Here is a 27,169-nt window from a genome sequence, read left to right on the forward strand (position 1 = left end):
GTGGGGACAAGTTCCATTGAGTGTGATTGATAACTTGGGTGGAGCTTACAGGTTCTTGGGTGTTTGTAATTATGATTTGCTTCTCTGTCCTGTAAGTATGGCCTCTGACAGATTGACTGCCTGGAGCACTAACTTCTCTTGGTAAAATCTTATCCTCCTTCCTGAAGCATGTATTTCCTATAAGAAAGCAGTCTTTCATGCTAGACCAAAGGAGCATTTCATAGTCCTCATTCCGAGGGGCTTTTGGAGAGAGTGCTTGTGTGCCGGGGGCTGTCTGGGGAGGGAATGGGTACTGTCTCAGGCCCTTATTCTTCCACAAAACATAACATCTTTCACTTTGATCAATCCCAAAGGAAGGGGCAGAATCACAGCCCCCACTCCTCCCCTCACCGCCTTCCTTCATCTACAGAAAATTTCTTGATAGTAATAATAGCACTGTGAATAAGCAGCAAGATGTAATTTTTCAAAGACTTTGTCAACTTGGATATGACCCCAAGTCAAATGGTTCCTCCAGTGATTGCATGAATTACACCCTTTTTCCTGTCTTTGCTATTTGGGATTTGGTTTAATACATTCATCAAATATGATTTTACTGTTGCTGTGACATGAAGCCCAGATGAGTTTCACATTTATTTCAAACTCGGATGCTGAAATTTGGGAAATAAAGGTAGAATTATTGTGTTTGTTAATCAACAAGGTACCACTAGATCTTCTTTTTAAAAAAATGTGAAAGTATCCTCAAAGAAGTGAACCTAACCCTGGTCGTTAAAAAGCCTGGAGACTACTAGATTTCTTTATTCTATGCCCTAGGGGAGCCTTTGGATGCCGTTGCAGCCATCTATCATTCTGTAAAGACAAATACCCTTAATAGATTTCTTTGTCATTGACTGTTTGTTTGTTTATTTTTGAGGCAGAGTCTCACTCTGTCACCCAGGCTGGAATGCAATGCTGCAATCTCAGCTTACTACAACCTCCACCTCCCGGGTTCAAGTGATTCTCCCGCCTCAGCCTCCTAAGTAGCTGGATTACAGGCACATGTTACCACGCCCAGCCAATTTTTTTGTATTTTTAGCAGAGGCGGGGTTTCACCGTGTTAGCCAGGATGGTCTCGATCTCCTGACCTTGTGATCCACCTGCCTTGGCCTCCCAAAGTGCTGGGATTACAGACGTGAACCACCACGCCCGGTTATCATTGACTGTTAAATTGCAATATTTTCTAGACTATTGGTTTCTAGGGAGCGTTGGTTTGTTCATTGGTTGGCCTTGGCAATTCACTGGTTACAAACTTCACTGGGTCATCAGAAAGCATGTATCATTTAGAGCCATGTTCATTCTTATGGGGGCATATTTTGGTTGATACTTCAGTGTGAAAGAGAAGTTTCTGTAAATCTGCAATGCATCCTGAAGACTTCTGAAACAGCAGCAAGCTTATGACAAAGACTAGGAGCATATCCTGATCTCCTACATTCTTCTAGTGAAAGACCGTTTGAAGACGATGTCTCAACATTAGGATCGAGACTGTCCCCATTTTAGTCAACAGACAGTGAAACAGTTTATCATGTGCTGTAGTTCTAGAGGAAGATTTGTCTTGGTTATGTCGAGTTAATCAACTTCTACAACTTTGAATCTGTGGGACAAAAGAGACCAGATGCCAGAAAGAAGAGATTTTCCAGTAGAGGGGCTTGAGTTCTCTGTCACTCTGTCACAAGAAATTAGATGAGATTAGACTGATGGAACTTAGTCTTTAGAAAGTCAAACTGATTGTTACTATACCCTATCATCTCTGTATTGTCTGATCACAATTGACGACTTTATGAACGTGATTTTATCTATTTTCTGTGTGTTTTGCAAAGTTGTGCTTATACATGGCAGGGTTAAATTATCAGTGTCCAGGCACAGAAATGAGCTTGAAATGTACAACTATTTTTACCCATCATGGTGATCTATTCCTAGGTCTGACAGAAATCCAATATACTATAGAAGAATGACCTTGTTTCTTTTTTCTGGATTTTTCTTCCCATATAAAAAAAGCCTGTAGTGCTTTATCAGGTTATAAATCTAAATGGAATGTGCTTTTGGCGCACACATTGCAGCATATGTTTTTAGGTTACAGAAATGGCACTAGTCTTGCTTCGCACTTTACATTATTTTGTTATCTCTTAATTTTGAACAAATATTGTAGGTTTTTAAAAGCCTGGAAGAGGGGAGACATACAGTTGCCTAACATTTCACTCAAAAATAAATTCCCATTGTAGTTTTGTAATGTGGTTCTTTTTAATAAGTTAGATAAGATTAGTTAGTATGATTATAATGTTTTTCTTTTAACATTCCAGCTAACTCATATCCGTTCTAGTGACCACTTTCCAACCCCCACCCCCCACAATTGACTTGGCAATTTTCCAGCAAGAGAGTTTATTTCAAAAAGTCCTCCTGATTTCCTGAAAATACACCAGCCTGTGACATGATTCATTCTGACACATTCCTGTCTTCCCGCATTTAAGACTTCTTTTGCTCTGGAAGATGGACCCCAAAAGCTCTCTCAAACACAAGAAGCATGGAAAGTCTCCCTTGCTGAACAGGCAGGCTTGAGAGCTCTAGGGACTGGGGAGGAGGTGCGTTCCATCTCTGGAATTCCAGTGGCCTTTTTAACGTGTTTAAGTGAGACTGATTGACCCTCGGGGCAAGGGTGCAAAGGCTCATTTGTTTGTTCAGGCTTTCCCCTGAAAGAGAAGATGTTAGTATTTGTTCTGAGCCAGTTTATTTGACCGACTCGTTTTTCCTCTGGCATTGTTTTTCATTGTGGAAATGCATCCAGAGATTTCCCCATCAGGGATAGGTTTTTCTAGGTTGTAGTATAACTAACATGTGGTAGACTCTTATTTATTTTCTTTGCTGCTGCATAGAGAAAAAGGAATATTTGTGTTTCTACTGGAGGAGGATTGTGTCCTTGTGCATCAGACTGCAAGCTGACCCCCTACTGTGCACAGGAAGTGCCCTCCCGTTTTTCCTTTGAGAGCAGCTTGGCTTAGAGGGTTGGGAAGATGTTTCACTTCTGGCTAGGCAAAGGATGTCTTTCTTGACAGCAGCTAGAGGCACTCTGCCAGATGTCTTGTTCCAGTGAGCAGATTCAATCTGTTGAACTCCAGAATGATTTGTGGAAAACTGAAGAATCATTCGACTTGTGCTTTACCACCTAAGTAAGCCCACAGGATTATTATTTAGTTTCAGCTTCAGCTTAAGGTAGAATGCAAGGATACTTTCTATGGGGAACATAAAAATAGTTTTAAAAACATAGTCTCAACTATTCACAGATGTTTCTGTTTACAGTTTCATTTGTTGTTGTTGTTGTTGTTTTTTAATCTCCCGTAGGTGTGGAAAATGTAACTATCCAACTGGATTTGGAAGCAGAATTCCATTTTACTCATCTCATAATGACTTTCAAGGTAAGAAATCCATAACTTTCTCACAAATGACACATGAGAGTGCTGTGTAATGTCCCCTTTCACAATGGATGTCAGATGTGAGTTGACCTAAATGGGAACTTAAATATTATTGTTGCCATAAATTGGGGTAACTGAGCAGTTTTTAAAACATGAGCATGAATAACTACATTTAACAAATACTCTATTTTCATGACAATAAGTAGAAAGAGCCTCTATTCTAAGGTAATTCAACTGTAAACTTTTAATTAGGTATCTTTTTATTTCCCCATAGAGTAAGGCAGTGTTGACCCTCTTCCAAACCGCAGTGAAACATCTGGAAAGTAAATCCCTGGTCCTGTGTGTTTATGCTTTAATACTGACTTTGGTAACTGGAAAGGAAGTGTATTCTCTTTGGTTTTCAAAGTTTTGCCAAATTTGTGGGAACAGTTTTACAGTTCCTTAAGAAATGTGTAATGCCTTCTTAAATGTGGATTTTCTCATCATTTTTCTTTGAGAGATGTAAAATGACTCCAGAACTAGGGAATGTCTCTGTACAAAGTCCCTTTGTTTCTTCTTAAGCAGCTGCCTGGAAATGACAGACTTCACATGGCTTAAAGTACACATTGGCGCACAGAAAACCCATAATTTACTTATTGCTTCTCAGATTAAAAATCACTTTTGAATAGTTTTCATTTGGAGTTGGGAACCTTATCTACACCCTCTCAGGAAAGGAAAAGGTGCCAAGGATAGATTTACCATGTGGGCAGGTAGCCATGAAAATCTCACTGTCTCTGCCACCAAAGTGGGAGGCCAAGGAGCTAGGGTGGGTGTGGGAGTCAGAATGCAACTAGGAGGGACGTTGGGCTGTGCAGTTCCCAGGCCTGAGCCTTCATCCCCGTGCCCACTCCCCAGGAGCCTGCTGTTCCTGCTGGAGCAGGAAGGTGGGCACTGTGACTGTGACACCTGGTATTGAGAGTGGTGGGGAAGGTTTCACTAAATAAATCGTCAACTACTCCTTGTCACCAACCGCTTGTCCCTTCATTGGTCGACCACATAATCGATCTGGTGATTAAACTGGTGCTCATCGGCGTATAAGGATGTTACCTTTAAGTTATGTGACACCTAAGAATACTCAAAATCATCTTTATTAATGTTTATGATCCTACCTTTTCCTTTGCAGAGGGCATCTGTTCATATACATGGATAGTTCTGAGTTCATCTAGATCCAAAAGTCCTTTGGGCACATGTTTTGTAGTTGAATACTCACTCAGGTGAATACAGTGGGAGAAAGATGAACTTACTCATGTAGGTGCAGAAGGTAAAACGGGGGCAGTGATTGAACTGAGACACGCAGAATGGCTATAAGCTGGGGCCAGGTGTGGTGGCTCACACCTGTAATCCCAGCACTTTGGGAGGCCAAGGCAGGCAGATCACTTGAGGTCAGGAGTTCAAGACCAGCCTGGCCAATATGGTGAAACCCCGGCTCTATTAAAAATACAAAAATTAGCCAGGTGTGGTGGCACATGCCTGTAGTCCCAGCTACTTGGGAGCCTGAGGCAGGAGAATCTTTTGAACCCTGCAGGCAAATGTTGCAGTGAGCCAAGATCATGCCACTGCACTCCAGCCTGGGCAACAGGGTGAGACCCTATCTCAATTAAAAGAATAGGTACAAGTTATCACACTGGTTTACGAGAAAACAACTCATCCTTCGGGTCCCAGCTCCAGTGAGAAAAGCAACATCTATGGGGTTGGGTACATGGGGTATGAATCCCTGTCTGCTCCTTCTTGGCATATGTGGCCAGAGCTGTGACTTCCTCATTGGCAAATGGGAAGAGGAATAATACCTACATCATAGGACATAAGATGGAATGGTGATGGTCTCCTGTTCCCCTCTGTTTTTTGTTTTTTGTATTTTAAATACTGAGTCTTGCTCTGTTGCCCAGGCTGGAGTGCAGTGGTGCAGTCTTAGCTCACTGCACCCTCCACCTTCTGGTTTTAAGCAATTCTCCTGCCTCAAGCTCCTGAGTAGCTGGGACTATAGGCACATGCCACCATACCTGGCTAATTTTTGTATTTTTGGTAGAGACAGGTTTCACCATGTTGGCCAGGCTGGTCTTGAACTCCTGACCTCAGGCGATCTGCCCATCTTGGCCTCCCAAAGTTCTGAGATTACAGGCTTGGCCACCGCACCTGGCCTGTTCCCTTCTGTTCTAGGAATTCAGATAATCTTGCTGGCCTGGCATATAGTGGGAACCTGAAAGTCTTTATAAATGCAAATGCTTGGCATATAGTAATTGCTCTACAAATGTTTACTGAATGAAAGAATAGTGGATAAATGAATTCAACCATCTTCTGTTTGTAAGAAACTACCCTACTTTAAGCCTTACGGGAAATTGTAAAGATAGCATAGTGACTGTCCTCCAGGAGCTTCCAGTCTTCCAGGGGAGAAAGATATACTTGCAAATAACTTACAGTACATGACAGAAGGTGCTAATGACTACAGCAGAAGTTCAGACAATGTATGTTAGCCTGGAGGAGGATGAGATTAATTTTAGCCTGGAATAAAGAAGAAACCTAGGACTGGGACTGCACTTGACCTGGACCAGGAAGGGAGAGCAGGATGTCAGTGGGAGGAGATGGAAGAAAGGCCATTCATGGCCAGAGGGAAACAGTCTGAGAGCAAGGCACTGGTGTTGGGACAGTGGGTCAGAGTTTGCTCAGCAAATGCTATGTAGATTTGCCTCGATTTTGGGGTAGTGAGAGAAGGAAAGTGAAGTAAAAGTAGAAAAGCAGATTAGACGCAAAGGGCATTGACTCCTTGCTAGGGAGTGTGAACTTTGTAAGAAAAAGGGAGCCGTTACAACTGATCAATCTTAGAAATTCTTTTTTTTTTTTTTTTTGAGATGGAGTCTCACTCTGTTGCCCAGGCTGGAATGCAGTGGTGCGATCTCGGCTCACTGCAACCTCTGCCTCCCAGGTTCAAGCAATCCTTCTGCCTCAGCCTCCCAAGTAGCTGGGATTATGGGCATGCGCCACCACACCCGGCTCATTTTTTATTTTTAGTAGAGACAGGGCTTCACCATGTTACTCAGGCTGGGCTCGAACTCCTGACCTCAGGTGATCCACCTGCCTCTGCCTCCCAAAATGCTGGGATTACAGGCGTGAGCCACTGCGCCCGGCCTCTTTTCGTATTTTTAATAATGAATGATCATTTCTTGCCAAAATTTTCTACTCTGAGGTGACTGGGATAATTCTGTTGCAAAAACATTAACATTTAGTATGACTCTTTTTTACTATATTCTTGCAGTTAGTAACTGCAGCTATCATGCTATTTTGTGCTTTATTTTTGTTTATGCCGGTCTTAAAGATCCAGATTTCTGGATCTTTAATTAAAAAAAAAAAAAAAAATACCAAAAAAAAAAAAAAAGGGAACCATTGACAAGAAAAGGAGACCTGTGTTTCAGGAAGGTAGCCCAAGAGGAAATACAAAGTAAGGACTGGGATGGCAAGAATAAAGGGCACGTTGGAAGGCTCTATTGATGTCAGCATTGATGAAACATTAATGGAGGGTTGGTGCTAATGCAAAAACTGGCTGTGATTCTCAAGTAGGAGGGAGCCTCTTCCTGCAACCCAGGAGTCCTGTATCTTAGAAAGCTTTTTCAAATCCCATGTGTCCACTCACTGCCATACTCTGATACTCTCTGCTGTTACTGCCTTTGAGGATCATTGCCAAGATGAGGAGCCCCTGTTTTCTAAGGGCAGTCATTTGGATCCTTTAAAATCAAAAGCTGAACCATGAAGTGGAGAAATAATTAGAAGCAGAACAGTGGAAGGAAAGGGCTGAATCAAAAATTACTTAGGGCTGCTCTGCCTATGGAGTAGCCATATTTCTTCCTTTACTTTCTTAATAAACTTGTTTTCACTTAAAAAAAAATTACTTAGAAAGTCAAGTGAAATAACTAGGAAGATGGTGAAGCTACTAACAGTAGTGAAATCAGGAAGAAAACTGAGGTTGTTGATTTTTTTTCCCCCAAGTTTGCCATAGAAATGGCTAATTGCTAAGTAGATTTAGACTAGCAAAAGCTCATTTAGCATGTACACAGTATATTTTTCTATATTGCTAGATGTTTCAAAACTCATAACTCTTGGCCGGGCATGGTGGCTCATCCCTGTAATCCCAACACTTGAGGGGCTGAGGTGGGAGGATCGCTTGAGCTTCAGGAGTTCAAGACCAGCCTGGGCAGCATAGCAAGACCCTGTCTCTGCAAAAAATTTAAAAATTAGCCAGACATGGTGGCACACGCCTGTAGTCCCAGCTACTCAGGAAGTTGAGGTTGGAGGATCGCTTGAGCCCAGGAGGTCAAGGCTGCAGTGAACTATGATTATGCTAGTGCACTCCAGCCTGGGCAACAGAGCGAGACTCTATCTCAAAAAGACACAAAAAACTCATAGGTCTTTTGTTTATTATAAATTCGGAGGCAACTGTGCAGCAACGGCAGGCCTGAGAAGGTTGATGACTAAGCAGAGAGCATGGAAAGGATTCTATTCTTTAGGTAAAATGTGTTGTTCTGGTTTCCAGCAACTTCTTAACTCCACAGGAAATTGGATGACTCGTCAATGGTCCTTTGGGACTTAAAAGTTTCCAAAAGAGAGGGAGAAGGAAGCACAGCCAGAAATGGCTTTCACACTTTTTCAGACCTTCCCCTCTCTGACTCTCCCCAAGCCTCCCAGCCGGGTTCTCACGGGGAGTTTGCCATGGTACGTGGCACATATGGTTCAGTTAGTCCTTAGGAATTTTTCTCTCTTATTTTAGAAGTCTTAGGCTACTACTGTCTTGAGTTGAATATGGTATCATTTTCTTATATTCCTGAGTAGGTGAAAAAAAAACCTGAGCAGCTAGTGAGTGAATAAGTCAAAGAGTCTGTTAAAATGTAATTGTCCATTTTCTTATCCTTGACATCTTTTATCAGAGAAAAACCCCAGCAGGATTATTAAGGAGGGCTAAAGGAAGCTTTAGCATGTTTCTAGTTTTCAGCATTAACTCTCACCCAAATTTCTGTCAAGCATTGATTTTAATTCAGAAGTAAGTGTCTTTATTTAGGTTCTGTTTTCTAGGTCAACTGAACTTTCCTTTGATCTTCTTCCCTTGTAATGTGACTTCCAGTTCCCAAAATGCATCACTGTTGGTCAGTGTCAAAACCTTTGCCTGATTGCCTGTTTTCAGTGCTCTTTCTGCTTCATCTTTTGCTTCCAGTTTTCTCTGTTCACCACACCCTCCTATATCTCCCTCCTGCCTTGGTTTCAGAAGACTGCCTTTTTTCCCTTTCCTCCCTGACACTCATTTTCCAGTCTTCTATGCCTTTAGCCAGTGAGGGAGAAAGATAGGCATGGATTTGAATCTAAGCTCTGCCTGTAACTAGCAAATCAATGTCTCCGAGCCTCAGTTTTCTCATTTGTCACACAAATGTGTTGTGAGGGTGCATTGGTTTTCTACGGATGCCGTAACACAGTGTCACAGGACTGGGTGGCTTAAACAACAGAAATATATATTCTCACAGTTCCATAGGCTAGAAATCTCAGGGTAAGGTGTTGGCAGGGTTGGTTTCTGCTGAGGCCTCTCTCCTTGTTTTGGGATGGCCGTCTTCTCCCTGTGTCTTCACACGGTCTTCCCTCTGTGCATGTGTGTGTTCTCATCTCTTCTTACAAGGACACCAGTCATACATGATGAGAGCCCACCCTCATGACCTCATTTAACCTTCATTACCTTTTTAAAGAGCACATCTCCACACACAGTGACCTGAAGTATGGAGTTACGTCTTCAACATATGACTTTTGCAGAAACACAAATAAGCCCAAATTATAGAGAGCTAAAGTAAATAATGTAATGAATGATACTGGCACCACTTTGTTTTCCTTGTCTAGCCCCTGGTTGATACGTTTTTCTGGAGCACAGACTTAGACTCTCTTTATCTTGCCCATTCCTTTTTCTTTTCTTTTCTTTTCTTTTTCTTTTTTTTTTTGAGACATCATATACTTGGAGATTTCAAATATTATGTGTGTGCAGTGACTCCCAAATTAATGTTTCAAGCTCCCTTCTTGCAGCTGAGTGCCAGACCACTTTTTCCAAGTGTCTGATGGGTGTCTCCACGTGGACATCGCACATGTGACTAGTTCGCCTACAACCAAATACTTTCACGCCTCTTCCCCATTGTTGTCACTGGCAACACATCTACCTAGCTACCCAAGTGTAGGTGCCTGCATTTCTTTCCTCACTCTGCCTTTTCCGCTGCAGTCTCGTTGATCACCAAGTGTAATTCAATATAGTCTTCTGTCACTAAATTTTCAGAGTGGTCAGTCCCATCCCTTTCTATCTACATTGTAACTTCTCAGGTTAAAACCTTCATCTTTTTTCTTTCACTTGGTTTTCCTGTGCTTTGTGTTGTCCATGTCCAGTAACTCTACCACAAGAGTTATTTTTCTAAAGCGCAGTATGATCATTTCATTCATCCACTTAAATTTTTTAGTATTTCCTTTTTATTGCAAAAAGATAAGTCCCTTAGCATGGCAACTCCTTCTTATCCAGGCCCGACCAACCTCTTCTGCCACGTGTAGCCACTTCCACCCACTGCCTGGAAAATACCTTGTTGCCCTTCTAAGATCCAGTTTGGCCCGGGTGTGGTGGCTCACACTTGTAATCCCCTCACTTTGGGAGGCCAAGGTGGGTGGATCACCTGAGGTTAGGAGTTCTAAACCAGCCTGGCCAACATAGTGAAACCCCATCTCTACTAAAAATACAAAAATTAGCTGGGCGTGGTGGCACGTGCCTGTAATCCCAGCTACTTGGGAGGCTGAGACAGGAGAACTGTTTGAACCCAGGAGGTGGAGCTTCCATTGAACTGAGATCATGCCACTGTACCGCAGCCTGGGCGACAGCAGGATTCTGTCTCAAAAAAGATCCAATTTTATGCCTTCTTCTCTGTGAAGTATTCCTAGTTTTTTTTTTTTCTTGGCAGTAAAAGATCCATAACAGAAAGTCTACCATTTTAACCATTTTTAAATGTATAATTCAGTGGTGTCATGTATATTCACAATGTTGAGCAACCACTAAGACTGTCTATTTCCAGAACTTTTTCATCACCCCAAACAGAAATTCTGTGGCTATTGCCCCTCTGCCCAGCCCCTGGTAACTGCTAATCAACTAAGTCTCTGTCTACTTAACCAATTCTAGGTATTTCATACCAATGGAATCATATAACATTTGTCCTTTTGTGTGGCTTATTTCGCTTAGCATAATGCCTTCAAGGTTCATCCATGTTGTACATGTATTGGCATTTCATTCCTTTTGGTGGCTGAGTAATATTTCACAGTATGGATGTATCACATTTTGTTTATCTTCATCAGTTGATGGGTACATGGGTTGTTTCTGCCTTCTGGCTGTTGTGAAAAATACTGCTGTGGTGAACATTCATATACAAGTCTCTGTTTGAGTTCCTGTTTTCAATTCTTCTGGGTATATACCTAATAATGTGGAATTGCTGGATTTTCCAGCTTCTTGAGTTATTAATTTCTTCCTCTTCCTTTTCCAAAGCACACTGCATGCGACCCTACTATGGTGTTTTACATAGCATACTGCAATTGATTGACACCCATATCTGTACCTCATTGAACTGTGTATAGCATATAGACAGCATATAGGCCACTGGCTGCTACTAAGGAGATAGTCATACATTTATTGAATGATTAAATGAACGAATGAAGGAACAAGCACTCAAACTTGCCACTCATATTACAGTGTACCTGGTGACTAAATACATGAAAGTGCCTGTTTATAATAAGCTTCTAAAGAGAAACAGTTTACTTACCCAGTAGGGTGGGGGAAAGTGCACATTTTAGAGGCTAGACACTTTCCTTGCGAGAAGAGGCTCCGTGGAACAGCTTAAATTATTTGAAATCCAGTCACAGTCTGAAATACAAACCACATGCAGTTCAAGTTTGTGGCATACAGTTGAGTGACATTTTTACCTGAGATTTAAAAAAATACAGGCTACCAATAAAAAACATCAAATGAGATTTTTGCTCCTGCCTTTAGACATTCCGTCCAGCTGCTATGCTGATAGAACGATCGTCTGACTTTGGGAAAACCTGGGGCGTGTACAGATACTTCGCCTATGACTGTGAGGCCTCATTTCCAGGCATTTCAACTGGCCCCATGAAAAAAGTTGATGACATAATTTGTGATTCCCGATATTCTGACATTGAACCCTCAACTGAAGGAGAGGTTTGTTTGCTTCTGTGTTTTACATTCTACTTGCAAATCTACTTTTTGATTATTGCAAAAATACCAGTTACTCTTGTTTCCATTTTTTAGGTGATATTTCGTGCTTTAGATCCTGCTTTCAAAATAGAAGATCCTTATAGCCCAAGGATACAGAGTAAGTTCATTTTCAAATAAAAGTTTGTGTTTGTTTGTTTGTTGTTTTGTTTTGTTTTGTTTTGTTTGAGATGGAGTTTTGCTCTTGTTGCCCAGGCTAGAGTGTAATGGCGTGATCTTGGCTCATCGCAACCTCCCCCTCCTGAGTTCAAGTGATTCTCCTACCTCAGCCTCCCAAGTAGCTGGGATTACAGGCATGAGCCACCATGCCCAGCTAACTTTGTATTTTTAGTAGAGATGGGGTTTCTCCATGTTGGTCAGGCTGGTCTTGAACTCCCAACCTCAGGTGATCCGCCCACCTCGGCCTCCCAAAGTGCTGGGATTACAGGCATGAGCCACTGCACCTGGCTCAAATAAAAGTTTTTGTTTGTTTTGTTTTGTTTTTTGAGATGGAGTTTCACTGCTATTGCCCACACTGGAGTGCAATGACGTGATCTCAGCTCACTGCAACCTGCATCTCCCAGGTTCAAGCAATTCTCCTGTGCCTCAGCCTCCCGAGTAGCTGGGATTACAGGTGCCCACCACCACGCCCAGCTAGTTTTTTTGTATTTTAAGTAGAGATGGGGTTTCACCATGTTGGCCAGGCTGGTCTCGAACTCCTGACCTCAGGTGATCCACCCACCTTGGCCTCCCAAAGTGCTAGGATTACAGGCGTGAGCCAATGCGCCTGGCCCAAATAAAAGTTTTGATGGTAAACAGCAACCATGGAGTAAGTCTTACTCACAATCTAAATATTTGGTGCTAAATCTACCTTCTTCATTTTCCTTCTTTCTCTGCATTATCTGACCAGAAGGTCTTGAAATTAGCAGTAGTTACTCTCCACTGATAGAGAATACATTTACATCTGATATAAGATGTAAATACAATACATCCGATATAAGATTTAGAAGTTATCAAGTAATTATATTGATCATACCTTATTTTATTGCTCAGTACATTAATTAGGGTATATATTGGGCTTTTGTATCAAAGTGTCCCCCCAAATCTAGTTGTTCAAATAAGGTGAAAGTTTCTTTCTCTCTTATGAAACCCATCAAAGAGTTTTCTAGAGAAGAAATGTAGCTCAATTGCCATAATTAAACTTCCTGGATAAAATACAGGATGATGCCCAGTTACATTTTGCAGATAAATCATTCTTTTTTTAAGCATAACCATATGCCATATACCCCATGTAATATTTGTGTTTAGTACAAGTGTGTCCTGTGCAATATTTGTGGTTGGTATAACTATGTCCCATGTGATATTTGAGACACACTTTATCCTAAAAAATGATTGTTTATCTGCAATTCAAGTTTAACTGAGTGTTGTTTATATTTAACTATGTATTGTTAAATCTGGCAACCCTAGTCATAAGACCACCCATGTTTCCAGGTTTATTCACATGGTTAGAGTTAGACCACCACCACCACGTCCTCATCTCAACTCAGGAGAAGAGGGAAGATGAGGCAAGCAAATTCCATTTAAAGAGGAGATGTAGGCCAGGTGCAGAGGCTCACTCCTGTAATCCCACCACTTTGGGAGGCCAAGGTGGACGGATCACTTGAGGTCAGGAATTCGAGACTAGCCTGGCCAACATGATGAAACTCTGTCTCTACTAAAAATACAAAAATTAGCTGGGCGTAGTGATGCATGCCTGTAATCCCAGCTACTCAGGAAGCTGAGGCGGGAGAATTGCTTGAACCCAGGAGGCAAAGGTTGCAGTGAGCCAACATCGCGCCACTGCACTCTAGCCTGGGTGACAGAGCAAGACTCTGTCTCAAAAAACAAAAAAAATGAGACGTGGAAGTTGCACTTGTCACTTCTGCTCACATTTCATTGGCCAGAATTAGTCACATGACTGTATTGCAGGAGAAACTGGGAAACATCTCTAGGTGGTCATGTGCTCTACTAACACTTGGCGAGGGCTGTTACTGTCAAAGGAAGAAGGGAAGAAAGAATACTGAAGATAAACCAGAAGTCTGTGCCATATTCAGTATACTCAATAAAATGAGGGTTGCGTTTCCATTTAATAGAAGAATAAGCTGAAGCTTATAGAGTTGGATATTATTACATAAGGTGATATGGCTATTAAATGGCAGTCAGATCTTGAATCCATATGTTACGGTGCTCAGTTTAGAGCTCTTTACCACATTCAACAACTGCTCTTATTACACAATTACATTTTAATCTTCTTGGGAGGCATGTATGGTAATTAAAAGAATGGGCTCACGGGGTGCGGTGGTTCACGCCTGTAATCCCAGCACTTTGGGAGGTCTAGGCAGGCGGATCATGAGGTCAGGAGTTTGAGACCAGCCTGACCAACATGGTGAAACCCCGTCTCTACTAAAAACAGATAAGTTAGCTGGGCATGGTGGGGCACACCTGTCACTTGAACCCGGGAGGCGGAGCTTGCAGTGAGCCGAGATCACACCATTGCACTCCTGCCTGGGTGACAGAGCGAGACTCTGTCTCAAAAAAAAAAAAAAGAATGGGCTTTGGAGTCACAAACTCCTGGATTTAAATGTGTTCATAAATCATAAATGTGTTCAGTAAATCAAAGCTGTTGCTACAGTTATTGCTGTTGATGTTGCTGTCGCCATCGGCTGTGGTTTGGGTTTTGCACAGGACTAGTCCCAAATGTTGGAATGAAAGGTGAGACTGCCTCTCCTGCTACTAAGGTGCAACCAGTTGAGTAGAGGCGGGGCTGATTCTTGCTGATCTCTCCCAGCTGCACAAGGCCCTATTTTTAACCAAGGCCCCAAGGAACTTCCAAACTTGAAGCATGGAAGAGTAGAGTGGAAGAAGTCCAGGGAATATTGCCAGAAAAATGCTGCTTCCCCGTTGAAATTAATTTTACATGTGACCCAGGCTGTCTCTGGTCTGTAATTTACTCATTCATTCTGTTGTAAAACAAATATTTAATAGATGTGTCCAGCTCTGCACCAATTTCTGAGTGAGCCATGAGGGCTTTCCTCCATGTCTCAAAATGCAGCCGTGAAAAATGTCCACATGGGCTCTGGGACAGATACCCCCTAAGTCCCTAAAAGGACTCAACCATCTGCCCCCTGTAAGGTGAAATTTGTGGGACTTGGGGAATGTGTTGTCTTTATTATTTTGATTCTTTTGTCTTTTGTTGTTAAATGGCATCAGAGAATCTTTTTCTATGTTATGGAAGCATGCATGTTAGCTGATCATGCTTTTGATTTAATTTGTAATCAAAGGAGCAATATCTCTTTAGTTGTGTGTTGTTGAGCCCTCTGAGACTCACTTCAAAAGTGATTTGCCTCTTAGAATAGCAGTCAAGATGAGGCTCGCTTGTTAAATATGGCAGGAGAGAGTTGGGGAGCGTATTTGCTCTACTGAGGGTTTCCACGAAGGTCAGTTCAAGGGTTTCTAAATACTCCAGCTGCTCTTCAAGTTTGTTGTTTGGCCTCTTGTCAATAGGCGCTTGTGCTCATTTTGTGCAGGAGGATTTGTGCAGGAGGAAGTGTTGGCGTTCATAACTGCCATTCAGTTGGGGAGTACCACGGTTTTACTGTTTAGTTTTTGAGTTTACAAAGAACCTAAGTTTAACATATGGACTTTCCCTTTCTACCCGCAGCCATTTCTGTAGCTTCATTGTAAGCTATGCATATATTAAAAGCATTTGAAATTGTATTTGGGCTTTGAAAGTATCTGATGCACTGGGCCACTACCATGTTGTCTTATGTTGTAAATTATAAGAATGCATAGACATAACTGACAGTAAAGAGCCATTTCAGGCTACAGAGCTTGAGAGTGCAGACAGATGAATCAACCTCTGGGGATCCAGTTCAGCATGAAGAACTTAGTAACTCATGAAAACCCTGTGGAGAAGGTTGAATGGCTCTTGGTTTGTCTAGTTACTATAGAATGTAGTTGGTAGCCCAGTGTTTATAATAAGCGTAAGTCTGCAGACCTAGGAAGAAGAGGGAAAGATAAAATTGATTTACAAGTAACCTGTATTTGAGGAAAAATAATTTGCCCCACATCCTAATACTAAGCTTCTTTATGCTTATGTCACTATATAATATTGAAAAATGCAGAAATGCTTTGTAAAACTGGGACAAAAAAAGTTGTGGACCAAAATGTTGCTTAAAAACTTGAAATATTCTCTCCTTGGGTTATAGTTATTCTATAGCAGTAACACTATTTTGGTAACTTGAATGTCATTTAAGTGGTGGGAAATTTCAAATAGCATTTTCCCTTCCAAAAATAGAAGCAAAAATATTTCTAACTATCTTATAATAACAATGAGAATTGGAGTGCTTTGATAAATCTTTTCCCACTTGAATGGAATTTTCTGATGTTGAAACTGACACTAATTGCTGTGGGAAGCAGAGGGCATTGTGCTACTTCAAATTATTATCTGCCCGCAGGTTCCAGCAGTCATGCAGCTGCATTCTTACAGTTTATCCACTTTCACACTTCTTCCTGAACAGTTGTTCTGCAAACAGACCCATCACAAAATAGATACTCTTTTTTGTTGTTGTTCAGGCAATTCTCCTGCCTCAACCTCCAGAGTAACTGGGATTACAGATTACAATTAGCCACCACACCTGGCTAATTTTTTTTTTCTTTTTTTTCTTTTTTTTCTTTTTTTTTTTGGAGACAGAGTTTTGCTCTTGTTGCCCGGGCTGGAGTGCAATGGCACGATCTCGGCTCACTGCAACCTCCGCCTCCCAGGTTCAAGCCTCAGTCTCCATAGTAGCTGGAATTTCAGGCGGATGCCATGATGCCCAGCTAATTTTTGTATTTTTAGTAGAGATGGGGTTTCACCATGTTGGTCAAGGCTGGTTTTGAACTTCTGACCTCAGGTGATCCGCCCACCTTGGCCTCCAAAATGGTGGGATTACAGGTGTGAGCCACCATGCCCGGCCTAATTTTTGCATTTTTGTAGAGATGGGGTTTTGCCACGTTGGCCAGGCTGGTCTCGAACTCCTGACCTCAAGTGATCCACCCGCCTTGGCCTCCCAAAGTGCTGTGATTACAGGTGTGAGCCACCATTCCCGGCCGACATACTTATGAAATGGATGAGAGGGCAGCAAGCTTTCCTCTTTCCAGTCATGTTATGTTAGGCTTCATTATTGGAGTCATCTAGATAATGCAAGATGGAGAACTTAAGCTATTTTCGTGTATCATGCCTTTCTCTAAAAAGAAATGATGCAAAAAAAAAAACTTCTTGCTTGTCTGATCAGACTTTTCATCTTCTTGATGCCTTAGATTTATTAAAAATTACCAACTTGAGAATCAAGTTTGTGAAACTGCATACTTTGGGAGATAACCTTCTGGATTCCAGAATGGAAATCAGAGAAAAGTATTATTATGCAGTTTATGATATGGTGGTTCGAGGAAATTGCTTCTGCTATGGTCATGCCAGCGAATGTGCCCCTGTGGATGGATTCAATGAAGAAGTGGAAGGAATGGTAAGTAAGCCCTCTGTGCACCTTTCTCCTTTATATGGCTGGTTCTAAAATGCAAAGTGAAGCTAGTCTTACCTTAAGCCTTTTACATTTTCCGGGGGTTTTACTTTTACAGAGTTACATTTAGCCCTTTGCACCATACAGGTAGTTGATTGTTGATTTTTCTCTTTGAAGAGTTTCTTGGACACGGAGAATGTACAGACTACTCACTTCATAGACGATGAATTTTTGGAATTTGTTGCTTCAGGCTATTGCTAAAGTAGATATTTTAGTCAACAAGGATTAAAAAGTTGTCTAAATAACAATTGAGTCTGCCTTTACATTAGGGAAGATTAAAAACCGCAATTATGCTAGAAGGCATAAATTGATCTCAACCCAAAGAAACAGATTTTTTTTTTTTTTTTTTTTTTTTTTTTGAGACGGAGTCTCGCTCTGTCGCCCAGGCTGGAGTGCAGTGGCCGGATCTCAGCTCACTGCAAGCTCCGCCTCCCGGGTTTACGCCATTCTCCTGCCTCAGCCTCCCGAGTAGCTGGGACTACAGGCGCCCGCCACCTCGCCCGGCTAGTTTTTTGTATTTTTTAGTAGAGATGGGGGTTTCACCGTGTTAGCCAGGATGGTCTCGATCTCCTGACCTCGTAATCCGCCCGTCTCAGCCTCCCAAAGTGCTGGGATTACAGGCTTGAGCCACCGCGCCCGGCCCAGATTTTTTTTTTTTTTTGAGACAGAGTCTTGTTCTGTTGCCCAGACTGGAGTGCAGTGGTGCAATTTTGGCTCACTGCAACCTCCACCTCCTGGGTTCAAGCAATTCTCGTGCCTCAGCCTCCCAAGTACCTGGAATTACAGGCCCACACCACCACGCCTGGCTAATTTTTGTGTTTTTAGTAGAGATGGGGTTTCACCATGTTGGCTAGGCTGATCTCGAACTCCTGACCTCAAGTGATCCGCACACCTCAGCCTCCCAAAGTTCTGGGATTATAGGCGTCAGCCACCACGCTGGGCCAAAACTGGAAATTTTTTTTTTTTTTTTTTTTTTGAGACGGCATTTTGCTCTTGTTGCCCAGGCTGGAGTGCAATGGTGCGATCTCACCTGCAACCTCCGCCTCCTGGGTTCAAGCAATTCTCGTGCCTCAGCTTCCCGAGTAGCTGGGATTACAGGCATGCGCCACCATGCCTGGCTAATTTTGTGTTTTTAGTAGAGACAGGGCCTCTCCGTGTTGGTCAGGCTGGTCTCAAACTCCTGACCTCAGGTGATCCTCCCGCCTCCCTCCCAAAGTGCTGGGATTACAGATGTGAGCCAATGTGCCCTGCCTACAACTGGAAAATTTTAACCCACACCCATGGGATATCATTTTAGGGACCAAATGGAGTTGGTTTCTTTCTCTCTTTTCCTCTTAATTCCATTCTTTTCCCACTTTTATGCCACGTTTGCAATTTACGTACATTTTGAAATTTGGGATTCGGGTGATTTGCCAAATGGATAGATGTGTTTAAAGTATTCTACTGGTATCTCGAAGAATTCTTATAGACCTAGAGGATTTTAAAGCCAGATGGGACTTATGAGATCACCTAGACCAACTATTGGTGATAGAGGAGCCCAAGGATTAAGTAATTTACTAGAGAGCCCTAAGTAAATGAGCAGCAGGTGGGAGCTCAACCCTCTCCTCACTCTGCCCCAGGGTTCCTTTCACTAAGCTGTGGCCTCCCCGAATGAAGGCTATGCTTACCTGCTGTTGCGTTTTCAAAGATTGTTAGTCCTTTTCAGAGAAGGTACAGGATTGAGTGTATTCAGCCCTTTAAAAACTTCTGCCTTCCCTTTACTCCAGTTAGAACTTTTGTTGCATAACAAAAGTTGAATTTTTGACAGAGCCTGAAGGGGAGGGAGGTATTTCTCTAATCTTATCGGTCTATCTTTCAGAGACTGCTAGGTAGATTATACTCCCTTTACAGCATAACAAATCAGCTGTGTAGCTAATGTCCTGTTCCTGTCATGGGTCTCACAGCATGTGCTGTTGATTCAGACACAGTAGGGTCTTATGGTATGTGCTTTGGAACTGGTTTTCAGTTTATGTAAAACCACCTGGTAATAACAGGACTTTAGTCTTCTGCTAACTGCATTCCCACCAAGGTGGGTCCAGGAGGGACCTGTCTGTCCTGTTCCTGAATTCCATTTTGTAGAAACTCTTGTGAAGGTGAGATGCCCATATACATGCATATTTAGTGAACCAAAAAGCCATAATTCATTTATCATTTATATGCCTCAAGGGTGGTAAGTATGTCTTACAGTGACACAGGCAAAATCATTTATCATGGGCCCTTCATCAAGCAAATTAATATATTTCTTTTTCAAGATCTTATATTTCCTTACGTAAAAGGAAAAAATAAATATAAGTGTGATAAATGATTATTTTTTTAAATTTTACTGTCATTCGAAGAAAAATTTAAGTGCTATGCCTGAAGTAAAAGAAACTAAAACAAGCTAGCTAACAAAAACCTTTTAAAGTAAATGGTTATTTGGCTTATTGGTAAATTGTGAAGTAATATAAATTGGTTTCCAGGTAGTATGTATGCATTTAGTTCTACATTATAACTTTTGTAGATTTCTATGACAATAGGTTTGTTTTAAAAAACCTCTTAAGTAACTAGTTTTGTTTTTTTTTGATCTTAAGTAACTAATTTTGTTCATCTGGGTTCTTTTCATAGATAATAAAATATTTGTTGTGCATCCACTATGTAATAGGAACATTCTAGAAATGGGCATGTAGCCATCAACAAGACAGACAACTCTCACTGCAGAGAGGGAGAAAATAAAAATAACCCTTCTCAGCCAGGCACGGTGGCTCAAGCCTGTAATCCCAGCACTTTGGGAGGCCGAGACGGGCGGATCACGAGGTCAGGAGATCGAGACCATCCTGGCTAACACGGTGAAACCCCATCTCTACTAAAAAATACAAAAAACTAGCCAGGCGAGGTGGCGGGCGCCTGTGGTCCCAGCTACTCGGGAGGCTGAGGCAGGAGAATGGCGTGAACCCGAAAAGGCGGAGCTTGCAGTGAGCTGAGATCCGGCCACTGCACTCCAGTTTGGGTGACAGAGCGAGACTCTGTCTCAAAAAAAAAAAAAAAAAAAAAACCCTTCTCTGTGGTGAGCTAGAGATTAGTATGAAAAAGGGTTTTAAACTTTCAATTGATTATGGAGGAATGTGGCTATTCATACATCTCTTCCTTTGCTCTCTCCTGTTTTTATAACTTTCAAGGTTCATGGACACTGCATGTGCAGGCATAACACTAAGGGCTTAAATTGTGAACTCTGCATGGATTTCTACCATGATTTACCTTGGAGACCTGCTGAAGGCCGAAACAGCAACGCCTGTAAAAGTAAGTCTCTGATGAAGGAACATTTTTTTTTTCTTTCTTTTTTTTTTTTTTTTTAAGATGGAGTCCTCTCTCTCGCCCTGGCTGGAGTGCAGTGGCGCTATCTCTGCTCACTGCAAGCTCCCCCTTCCGGGTTCATGCCATTTACCTGCCTCAGCCTCCCAAGTAGCTAGGACTATAGGTGTGAAGGGACATTTTAAATCTATTCAGGCTCTAGTATCCATTTCCTAATTAGAGGTACTGTAACAGTATACTGTTTTGCAGAGGGAAGAAAAGTTACTGTCTTTTTTCCAGCTTCACCCTGATACTCCTAGACAACAGTTAAATTAATTAATATTTAGACAGTTAAATTTAACTAGACAGTTAAATTAATTAATATTTACTGAGCAGCCCCTACGTGTTTGACACTGACCTGAGTAGTTTGGCAGCTACAGTAGAAAACTAAGGTGCTGTCCTTGACATTGTACCTGGTTTTTTTGTTTTTGTTTTTTTTCGTTTGTTTGTTTGTTTGTTTGTTTTTGTTGCCTGGGCTGGAGTGCAGTGGCACGGTCGGCTCACTGCAACCTCTGCCTTCCGGGTTCAAACGATTCTCCTGGAGGAGCTGAGATTACAGGTGCACGCCACCATGCCCTGCTAATATTTTTTGTATTTTTAGTAGAGAAGGGGTTTCATCATGTTGGTCAGGCTGGTCTTGAACTCCTGACCTCAAATGATCCACCCACCTCGGCCTCCCAAAATGCTGGGATTACGAGTGTGAGCCACCGCGCCAGGACTTCATTTGTACCTGTTTTTAAGGCAAGATGACCACGAAAGAAAATGAAAGAAAAATATGGCATGGTAGCTGAGGAAGGTCTAAGAGATATGGAGTAGTGTTTTCGACCCTGTTTCTGTGCCAGCCCAGCTGCGACCTCTGGCATACCTCCCTCTATCCATCTCAGGGGTTTTATCTGGGTGGAGGTGTAGCCAGCAACACCACTGCCCCTCTCCACTCCACACACAGTGATTCTGATACATGTCCTCCCCTTGAAGAGCAGCTCTGCCTTTGCGCCCACTGAGAAGGACTATTTGAGAAGTTCAGCAACCAGTGAGAGCTGGAGTGGTCAAGGCTTTGTTTGTAGGTAAAACCCAGATGGCCCTTGATGGATAGTTAACTTGGAGAAGGAAGAAAGAAAGGAAGGAAGGGAGGGAGGGAGGGAAGAGGGGAAGGAAGAGGGGAGAGGAGGGGAGGGGGAGAGGGGAGGAGAGGAAGGAGAGGAAAGAAAAGGAAAAGAGAAGAAGGCAGGTGGGAGGGAGTTCAGGTAAGAACAACAACATGAAGCACAAGGTCGCAAGGACGTTCTTGAAACCATCACAGAGTCTATGCTGGGAAAGATTACTCAAAGGTTTAGTTCAGCCAGTGTATTGAGAGCAGTACTCTGTTGGGTACCAAGGATGTGAGTAGATAAGACACAGTCCCTCTTCTGCAGGCTGTTGTGTTGCAGGGGGAGACAGGCAAGGTGGGAGGCTGGAGTGCAGAGCCCCAGGAGGGCCAGGCTGAGTCAAGCTTCCCTGTGCAAAGACAAGAATGAGATTGTTAAACCTGAAAGCAAGATGATTAAAGCTGGGTGGTGCCAATATGACTCCCGAATGGGCTCACAGAGGGAAGCGCTGCACCCAGGGAGGCCAGCTAGCTGGCTGTTAAACAGACCTTCCTTACCGTTTTCTGGCCTGGTGTGGTGGTGGGAATATGGGAATGTGGAGGAGGGACTCCATCCTTAGGCCTCATGGTCCTCGAAGCAGGGAGCCCGTGGACAGGCTTTCCTAGCACCATATCATCTGGAAGGTCCCTTGCTGCAGTGTCCTTCCATCCAGTCCCACCCCGAGTGGACCAGAATGCGCCCTCAGTGGGACGGCAGCCCTCCTCTGTCATACGCTTCCAAAGGGACTTTCCCTTAGAGGTTTACATTTTTCATAGCCCATTCTCTTCCACAGAGGTCAGATAACTGTTTATTTTATAAAGCTTACCTTTTTGAGGTTTCTCATCTACTTTAGGGTTTAAACAGTATCATCGGTGGATGCGTCCTTTTCCCCCAGGAGTCCTGCTTGTTGACTGCCATTTTGTCTGAACTTAGCCCCTGGTTTCCTAAATGATCTTCCTTCCTGCTACCCCCATCCTCCATTGGTCCATAGATTTAAAAGGCTTTTCTTGATATTGCTCTTGTCACACAGAATGTAACTGCAATGAACATTCCAGCTCATGTCACTTTGACATGGCTGTTTACCTGGCCACGGGGAACGTCAGCGGAGGCGTGTGTGATGACTGTCAGCACAACACAATGGGGCACAACTGTGAGCAGTGCAAGCCGTTTTACTACCAGCACCCAGAGAGGGACATCCGAGATCCTAATTTCTGTGAACGTATGTTGGGAAATGTCACTATGTGGGACCTACTTCAGATTGCCTTCCAAATTGAATAGTCTGTAGTCTCAGAGCTCACAGTATGAGCAGCAAAACCAGCATTGTTATTGTAGTTGTAGTCGAAGATGCTGGGAGTGGAATTTACTTGGTAGTTGTGCTGCTTTTAGTCGACTTCTGTGAGGTTTAGAGGTTTGAAGGGAATATATGTATTTATACAAAGATACATTGAGTTTCCTTTTGATTTTAACCTGATGCTTTGCATTCTTCTCAGGATGTACATGTGACCCAGCTGGCTCTCAAAATGAGGGAATTTGTGACAGCTATACTGATTTTTCTACTGGTCTCATTGCTGGCCAGTGTCGGTGTAAATTACATGTGGAAGGAGAACATTGTGATGTTTGCAAAGAAGGCTTCTATGATTTAAGTGGTGAAGATCCATTTGGTTGTAAATGTAAGTCTCTTTGCTAAAAAGTTTGGGAGTTTTCTTGTCTTTGGGATTCCCATTATACTTTGTAATTCTAAAGCCAGATTATTATTTGAAACTCACATGGTCTGTGTTTCTCCACTTAATTTTGTTTTAATACAGCTTGTGCTTGCAATCCTCTGGGAACGATTCCTGGAGGGAATCCTTGTGATTCCGAGACAGGTCACTGCTACTGCAAGCGTCTGGTGACAGGACAGCATTGTGACCAGTGCCTGGTAAGTAAATCCTCATTACATGGGATGAGTAGTTTGTGAGAATGACATGTTTTATTTTTTATTTTTATTTTTAATATACTTTAACTTCTAGGGTACATGTACACAACATCCAGGTTTGTTACATAAGTATACATGTGCCATGTTGGTGTGCTGCACCCATTAACTCATCATTTACATTAGGTATTTCTCCTAACACTATCCCTCCCACCTCCCCCCACCCCACGACAGACTCCAATGTGTGATGTTCCCTACCCTGTGTCCAAGTGTTCTCATTGTTCAATTCCCACCTAGGAGTAAGAACGTGCAGTGTTTGGTTTTCTGTCCTTGGGATAGTTTGCTCAGAATGATGGTTTCCAGCTTCATCCATGTCCCTACAAAGGACATGAATTCATCCTTTTTTATGGCTGCATAGAATTCCATGGTGTATATGTGCCACATTTTCTTAATCCAGTCTGTCACTGATGGACATTTGGTTTGGCTCCAAGTCTTTGCTATTGTGAATAGTGCCACAATAAACATACGTGTGCATGTGTCTTTATAGCAGCATGATTTATAATCCTTTGGGTATATACCCAGTAATGGGATGGCTGGGTCATATGGTACTTCTAGTTCTAGATCCTTGAGGAATCACCACATTGTCTTCCACAATGGTTGAACTAATTTACACTCCCACCAACAGTGTAAAAGTGCTCCTATTTCTCCACATCCTCTCTAGCACCTGTTGGTTCCTGACTTTTTAATGATCGCCATTCTAACTGGTGGTATGAATGACATGGTATCTCATTGAGGTTTTGCTTTGCATTTTTCTGATGGCCAGGGATGATGAGCATTTTTTCATGTGTCTGTTGGCTGCATAAATGTCTTCTTTTGAGAAGTGTCTGTTCGTGTCCTTTGCCCACTTCTTGATGGGGTTGTTTGATTTTTTTCTTGTAAATTTGTTTGTTTTTTGTAGATTCTGGATATTAGCCCTTTGTCAGATGGGTAGATTGCAAACATTTTCTCCCATTCTGTAGGTTGCCTGCTCACTCTGATGGTAGTTTCTTTTGCTGTGCAGAATCTCTTTAGTTTAATTAGATCCCATTTGTCAATTTTGGCTTTTGTTGCCATTGCTTTTGGTGTTTTAGTCATGAAGTCCTTGCCCATGCCTATGTCCTGAGCGGTATTGCCTAGGTTTTCTTCCAGGGTTTTTATGGATTTAGGTCTTACATTTAAGTCTTTAATCCATCTTGAATTAATTTTTATATAAGGTGTAAGGAAGGGATCCAGTTTCAGCTTTCTACATATGGCTAGCCAGTTTTCCCAGCACCATTTATTAAATAGGGAATCCTTTCCCCATTTCTTGTTTTTGTCAGGTTTGTCAAAGATCAGATGGTTGTAGATGTGTGGTATTTCTGAGGGCTCTGTTCTGTTCCATTGGTCTATATTTCTGTTTTGGTACCAGTACCATGCTGTTTTGGTTACTGTAGCCTTGTAGTATAGTTTGAAGTCAGGCAGCATGATGCTTCCAGCTTTGTTCTTTTTGCTTAGGATTGTCTTGGCAATGCGGGCTCTTTTTTGGTTCCATATGAAGTTTAAAGTGATTTTTTCCAATTCTGTGAAGAAAGTCATTGGTGGCTTGATGGGGAAGGCATTGAATCTATAAATTACCTTGGGCATGGAATGTTCTTCCATTTGTTTGTGTCCTCTTTTATTTTGTTGAGCAGTGGTTTATAGTTCTCCTTGAAGAGGTCCTTCACATCCCTTGTAAGTTGGATTCCTAGGTATTTTATTCTCTTTGAAGCAATAGTGAATGGGAGTTCACTCACGATTTGGCCTCTGTTTGTCTGTTACTGGTGTATAGGAATGTTTGTGATTTTTGCACATTGATTTTTTTGTTGTTGTTTGTTTGTTTGTTTTGTTTTTTTTTGAGACGGAGTCTCGCTCTGTGGCCCAGGCTGGAGTGTAGTGGCGCGATCTCAGCTCACTGCAAGCTCCGCCTCCTGGGTTCCCGCCATTCTCCCGCCTCAGCCTCCGAGTAGCTGGGACTACAGGCACCGCTGCCACGCCCGGCTAGGTTTTTTTTTTTTTGTATTTTTAGTAGAGATGGGGTTTCACCGTGTTAGCCAGGATGGTCTCGATCTCCTGACCTTGTGATCTACCCGCCTCGGCCTCCCAAAGTGCTGGGATTACAGGCTTGAGCCACCGCGCCCGGCCACTGCACATTGATTTTTGTATACTGAGACTTTGCTGAAGTTGCTTATCAGCTTAAGGAGATTTTGGGCTGGGACGATGGGGTTTTCTAAATATACAATCATGTCATCTGCAAACAGGGACAATTTGACTTCTTCTTTTCCTAATTGAATACCTTTTATTTCTTTCTCCTGCCTGATTGCCCTGGCCAAAACTTCCAACATTGCATTGAATAGGAGTGGTGAGAGAGGGCATCCCTGTCTTATGCCAGTTTTCAAAGGGAATGCTTCCAGTTTTTGCTCATTCAGTATAATATTGGCTGTGGGTTTGCCATCAATCGCTCTTATTATTTTGAGAAACATCCCATCAATATCTAGTTTATTGAGAGTTTTTAGCATGACGGGCTGAATTTTGTCAAAGGCCTTTTCTGCATGTATTGAGATAATCATGTGGTTTTTGTCTTTGGTTCTGTTTATATGATGGATTACGTTTATTGATTTGCTTTTTGATGTGCTGTTGAATTCAGTTTGCCAGTATTTTATTGAGGATTCTCGCATCAATGTTCATCAGGGATATTGGTCTAAAATTCTCTTTTTTTGTTGTGTCTCTGCCAGGCTTTTGTATCAGGATGATGCTGGACTCATAAAATGAGTTAGGGAGGATTCCCTCTTTTTCTATTGATTGGAATAGTTTCAGAAGGAATGGTACCAGCTCCTCTTTGTACCTCTGGTGGAATTCGGCTGTGAATCCATCTGGTCCTGGATTTTTTGGTTGGTAGTCTATTAATTATTGCCTCACTTTCAGAACCTGTTATTGGTCTATTCAGGGATTCAACTCCTTCCTGGTTTAGTCTTGGGAGAGTGTATGTGTCCAGGAATTTATCCATTTCTTCTAGATTTTCTAGTTTATTTGCGTAGAGGTGTTTATAGTATTCTCTGATGGTAGTTTGTATTTCTGTGGGGTCGGTGGTGATATCCCCTTTATCATTTTTTATTGCATCTACTTCATTCTTCTCTCTTCTCTTCTTTATTAGTCTTGCTAGCAGTCTATCAATTTTGTTGATCTTTTCAAAAAACCAGCTCCTGGATTCATTGATTTTTTTTGAAGGGTTTTTTGGTGTCTCTGTCTTCTTCAGTTCTGCTCTGATGATCTTAGTTATTTCTTGCCTTCTGCTAGCTTTTGAATGTGTTTGCTCTTGCTTCTCTAGTTCTTTTGTGATGTTTGGGTGTCGATTTTAGATCTTTCCTGCTTTCTCTTGTGGG

General features: G+C 42.2%; 1 protein-coding gene across 4 annotated transcripts in view; it reads left to right on the plus strand.

Moving 5' to 3' along the window:
* Nucleotides 1-27,169, plus strand: part of LAMB1 (laminin subunit beta 1) — an 85,423-nt gene that overhangs the window by 4,884 nt on the left and 53,370 nt on the right. For all 4 annotated transcript variants that reach the window (XM_033194169.1, XM_033194171.1, XM_033194170.1 and 1 more), the window contains 8 exons: nt 3,370-3,443; nt 11,512-11,700; nt 11,791-11,854; nt 17,074-17,276; nt 20,525-20,645; nt 22,851-23,039; nt 23,311-23,490; nt 23,626-23,738. In XM_033194169.1, the coding sequence (XP_033050060.1) occupies nt 3,370-3,443; nt 11,512-11,700; nt 11,791-11,854; nt 17,074-17,276; nt 20,525-20,645; nt 22,851-23,039; nt 23,311-23,490; nt 23,626-23,738 (1,133 nt within the window). The remainder of the gene's footprint in view (nt 1-3,369; nt 3,444-11,511; nt 11,701-11,790; nt 11,855-17,073; nt 17,277-20,524; nt 20,646-22,850; nt 23,040-23,310; nt 23,491-23,625; nt 23,739-27,169) is intronic.

This window comes from Trachypithecus francoisi, unplaced genomic scaffold (genome assembly GCF_009764315.1).
Source record: "Trachypithecus francoisi isolate TF-2019V2 unplaced genomic scaffold, Tfra_2.0 Lachesis_group4, whole genome shotgun sequence".
Taxonomy (NCBI): Eukaryota; Metazoa; Chordata; class Mammalia; order Primates; family Cercopithecidae; genus Trachypithecus; species Trachypithecus francoisi.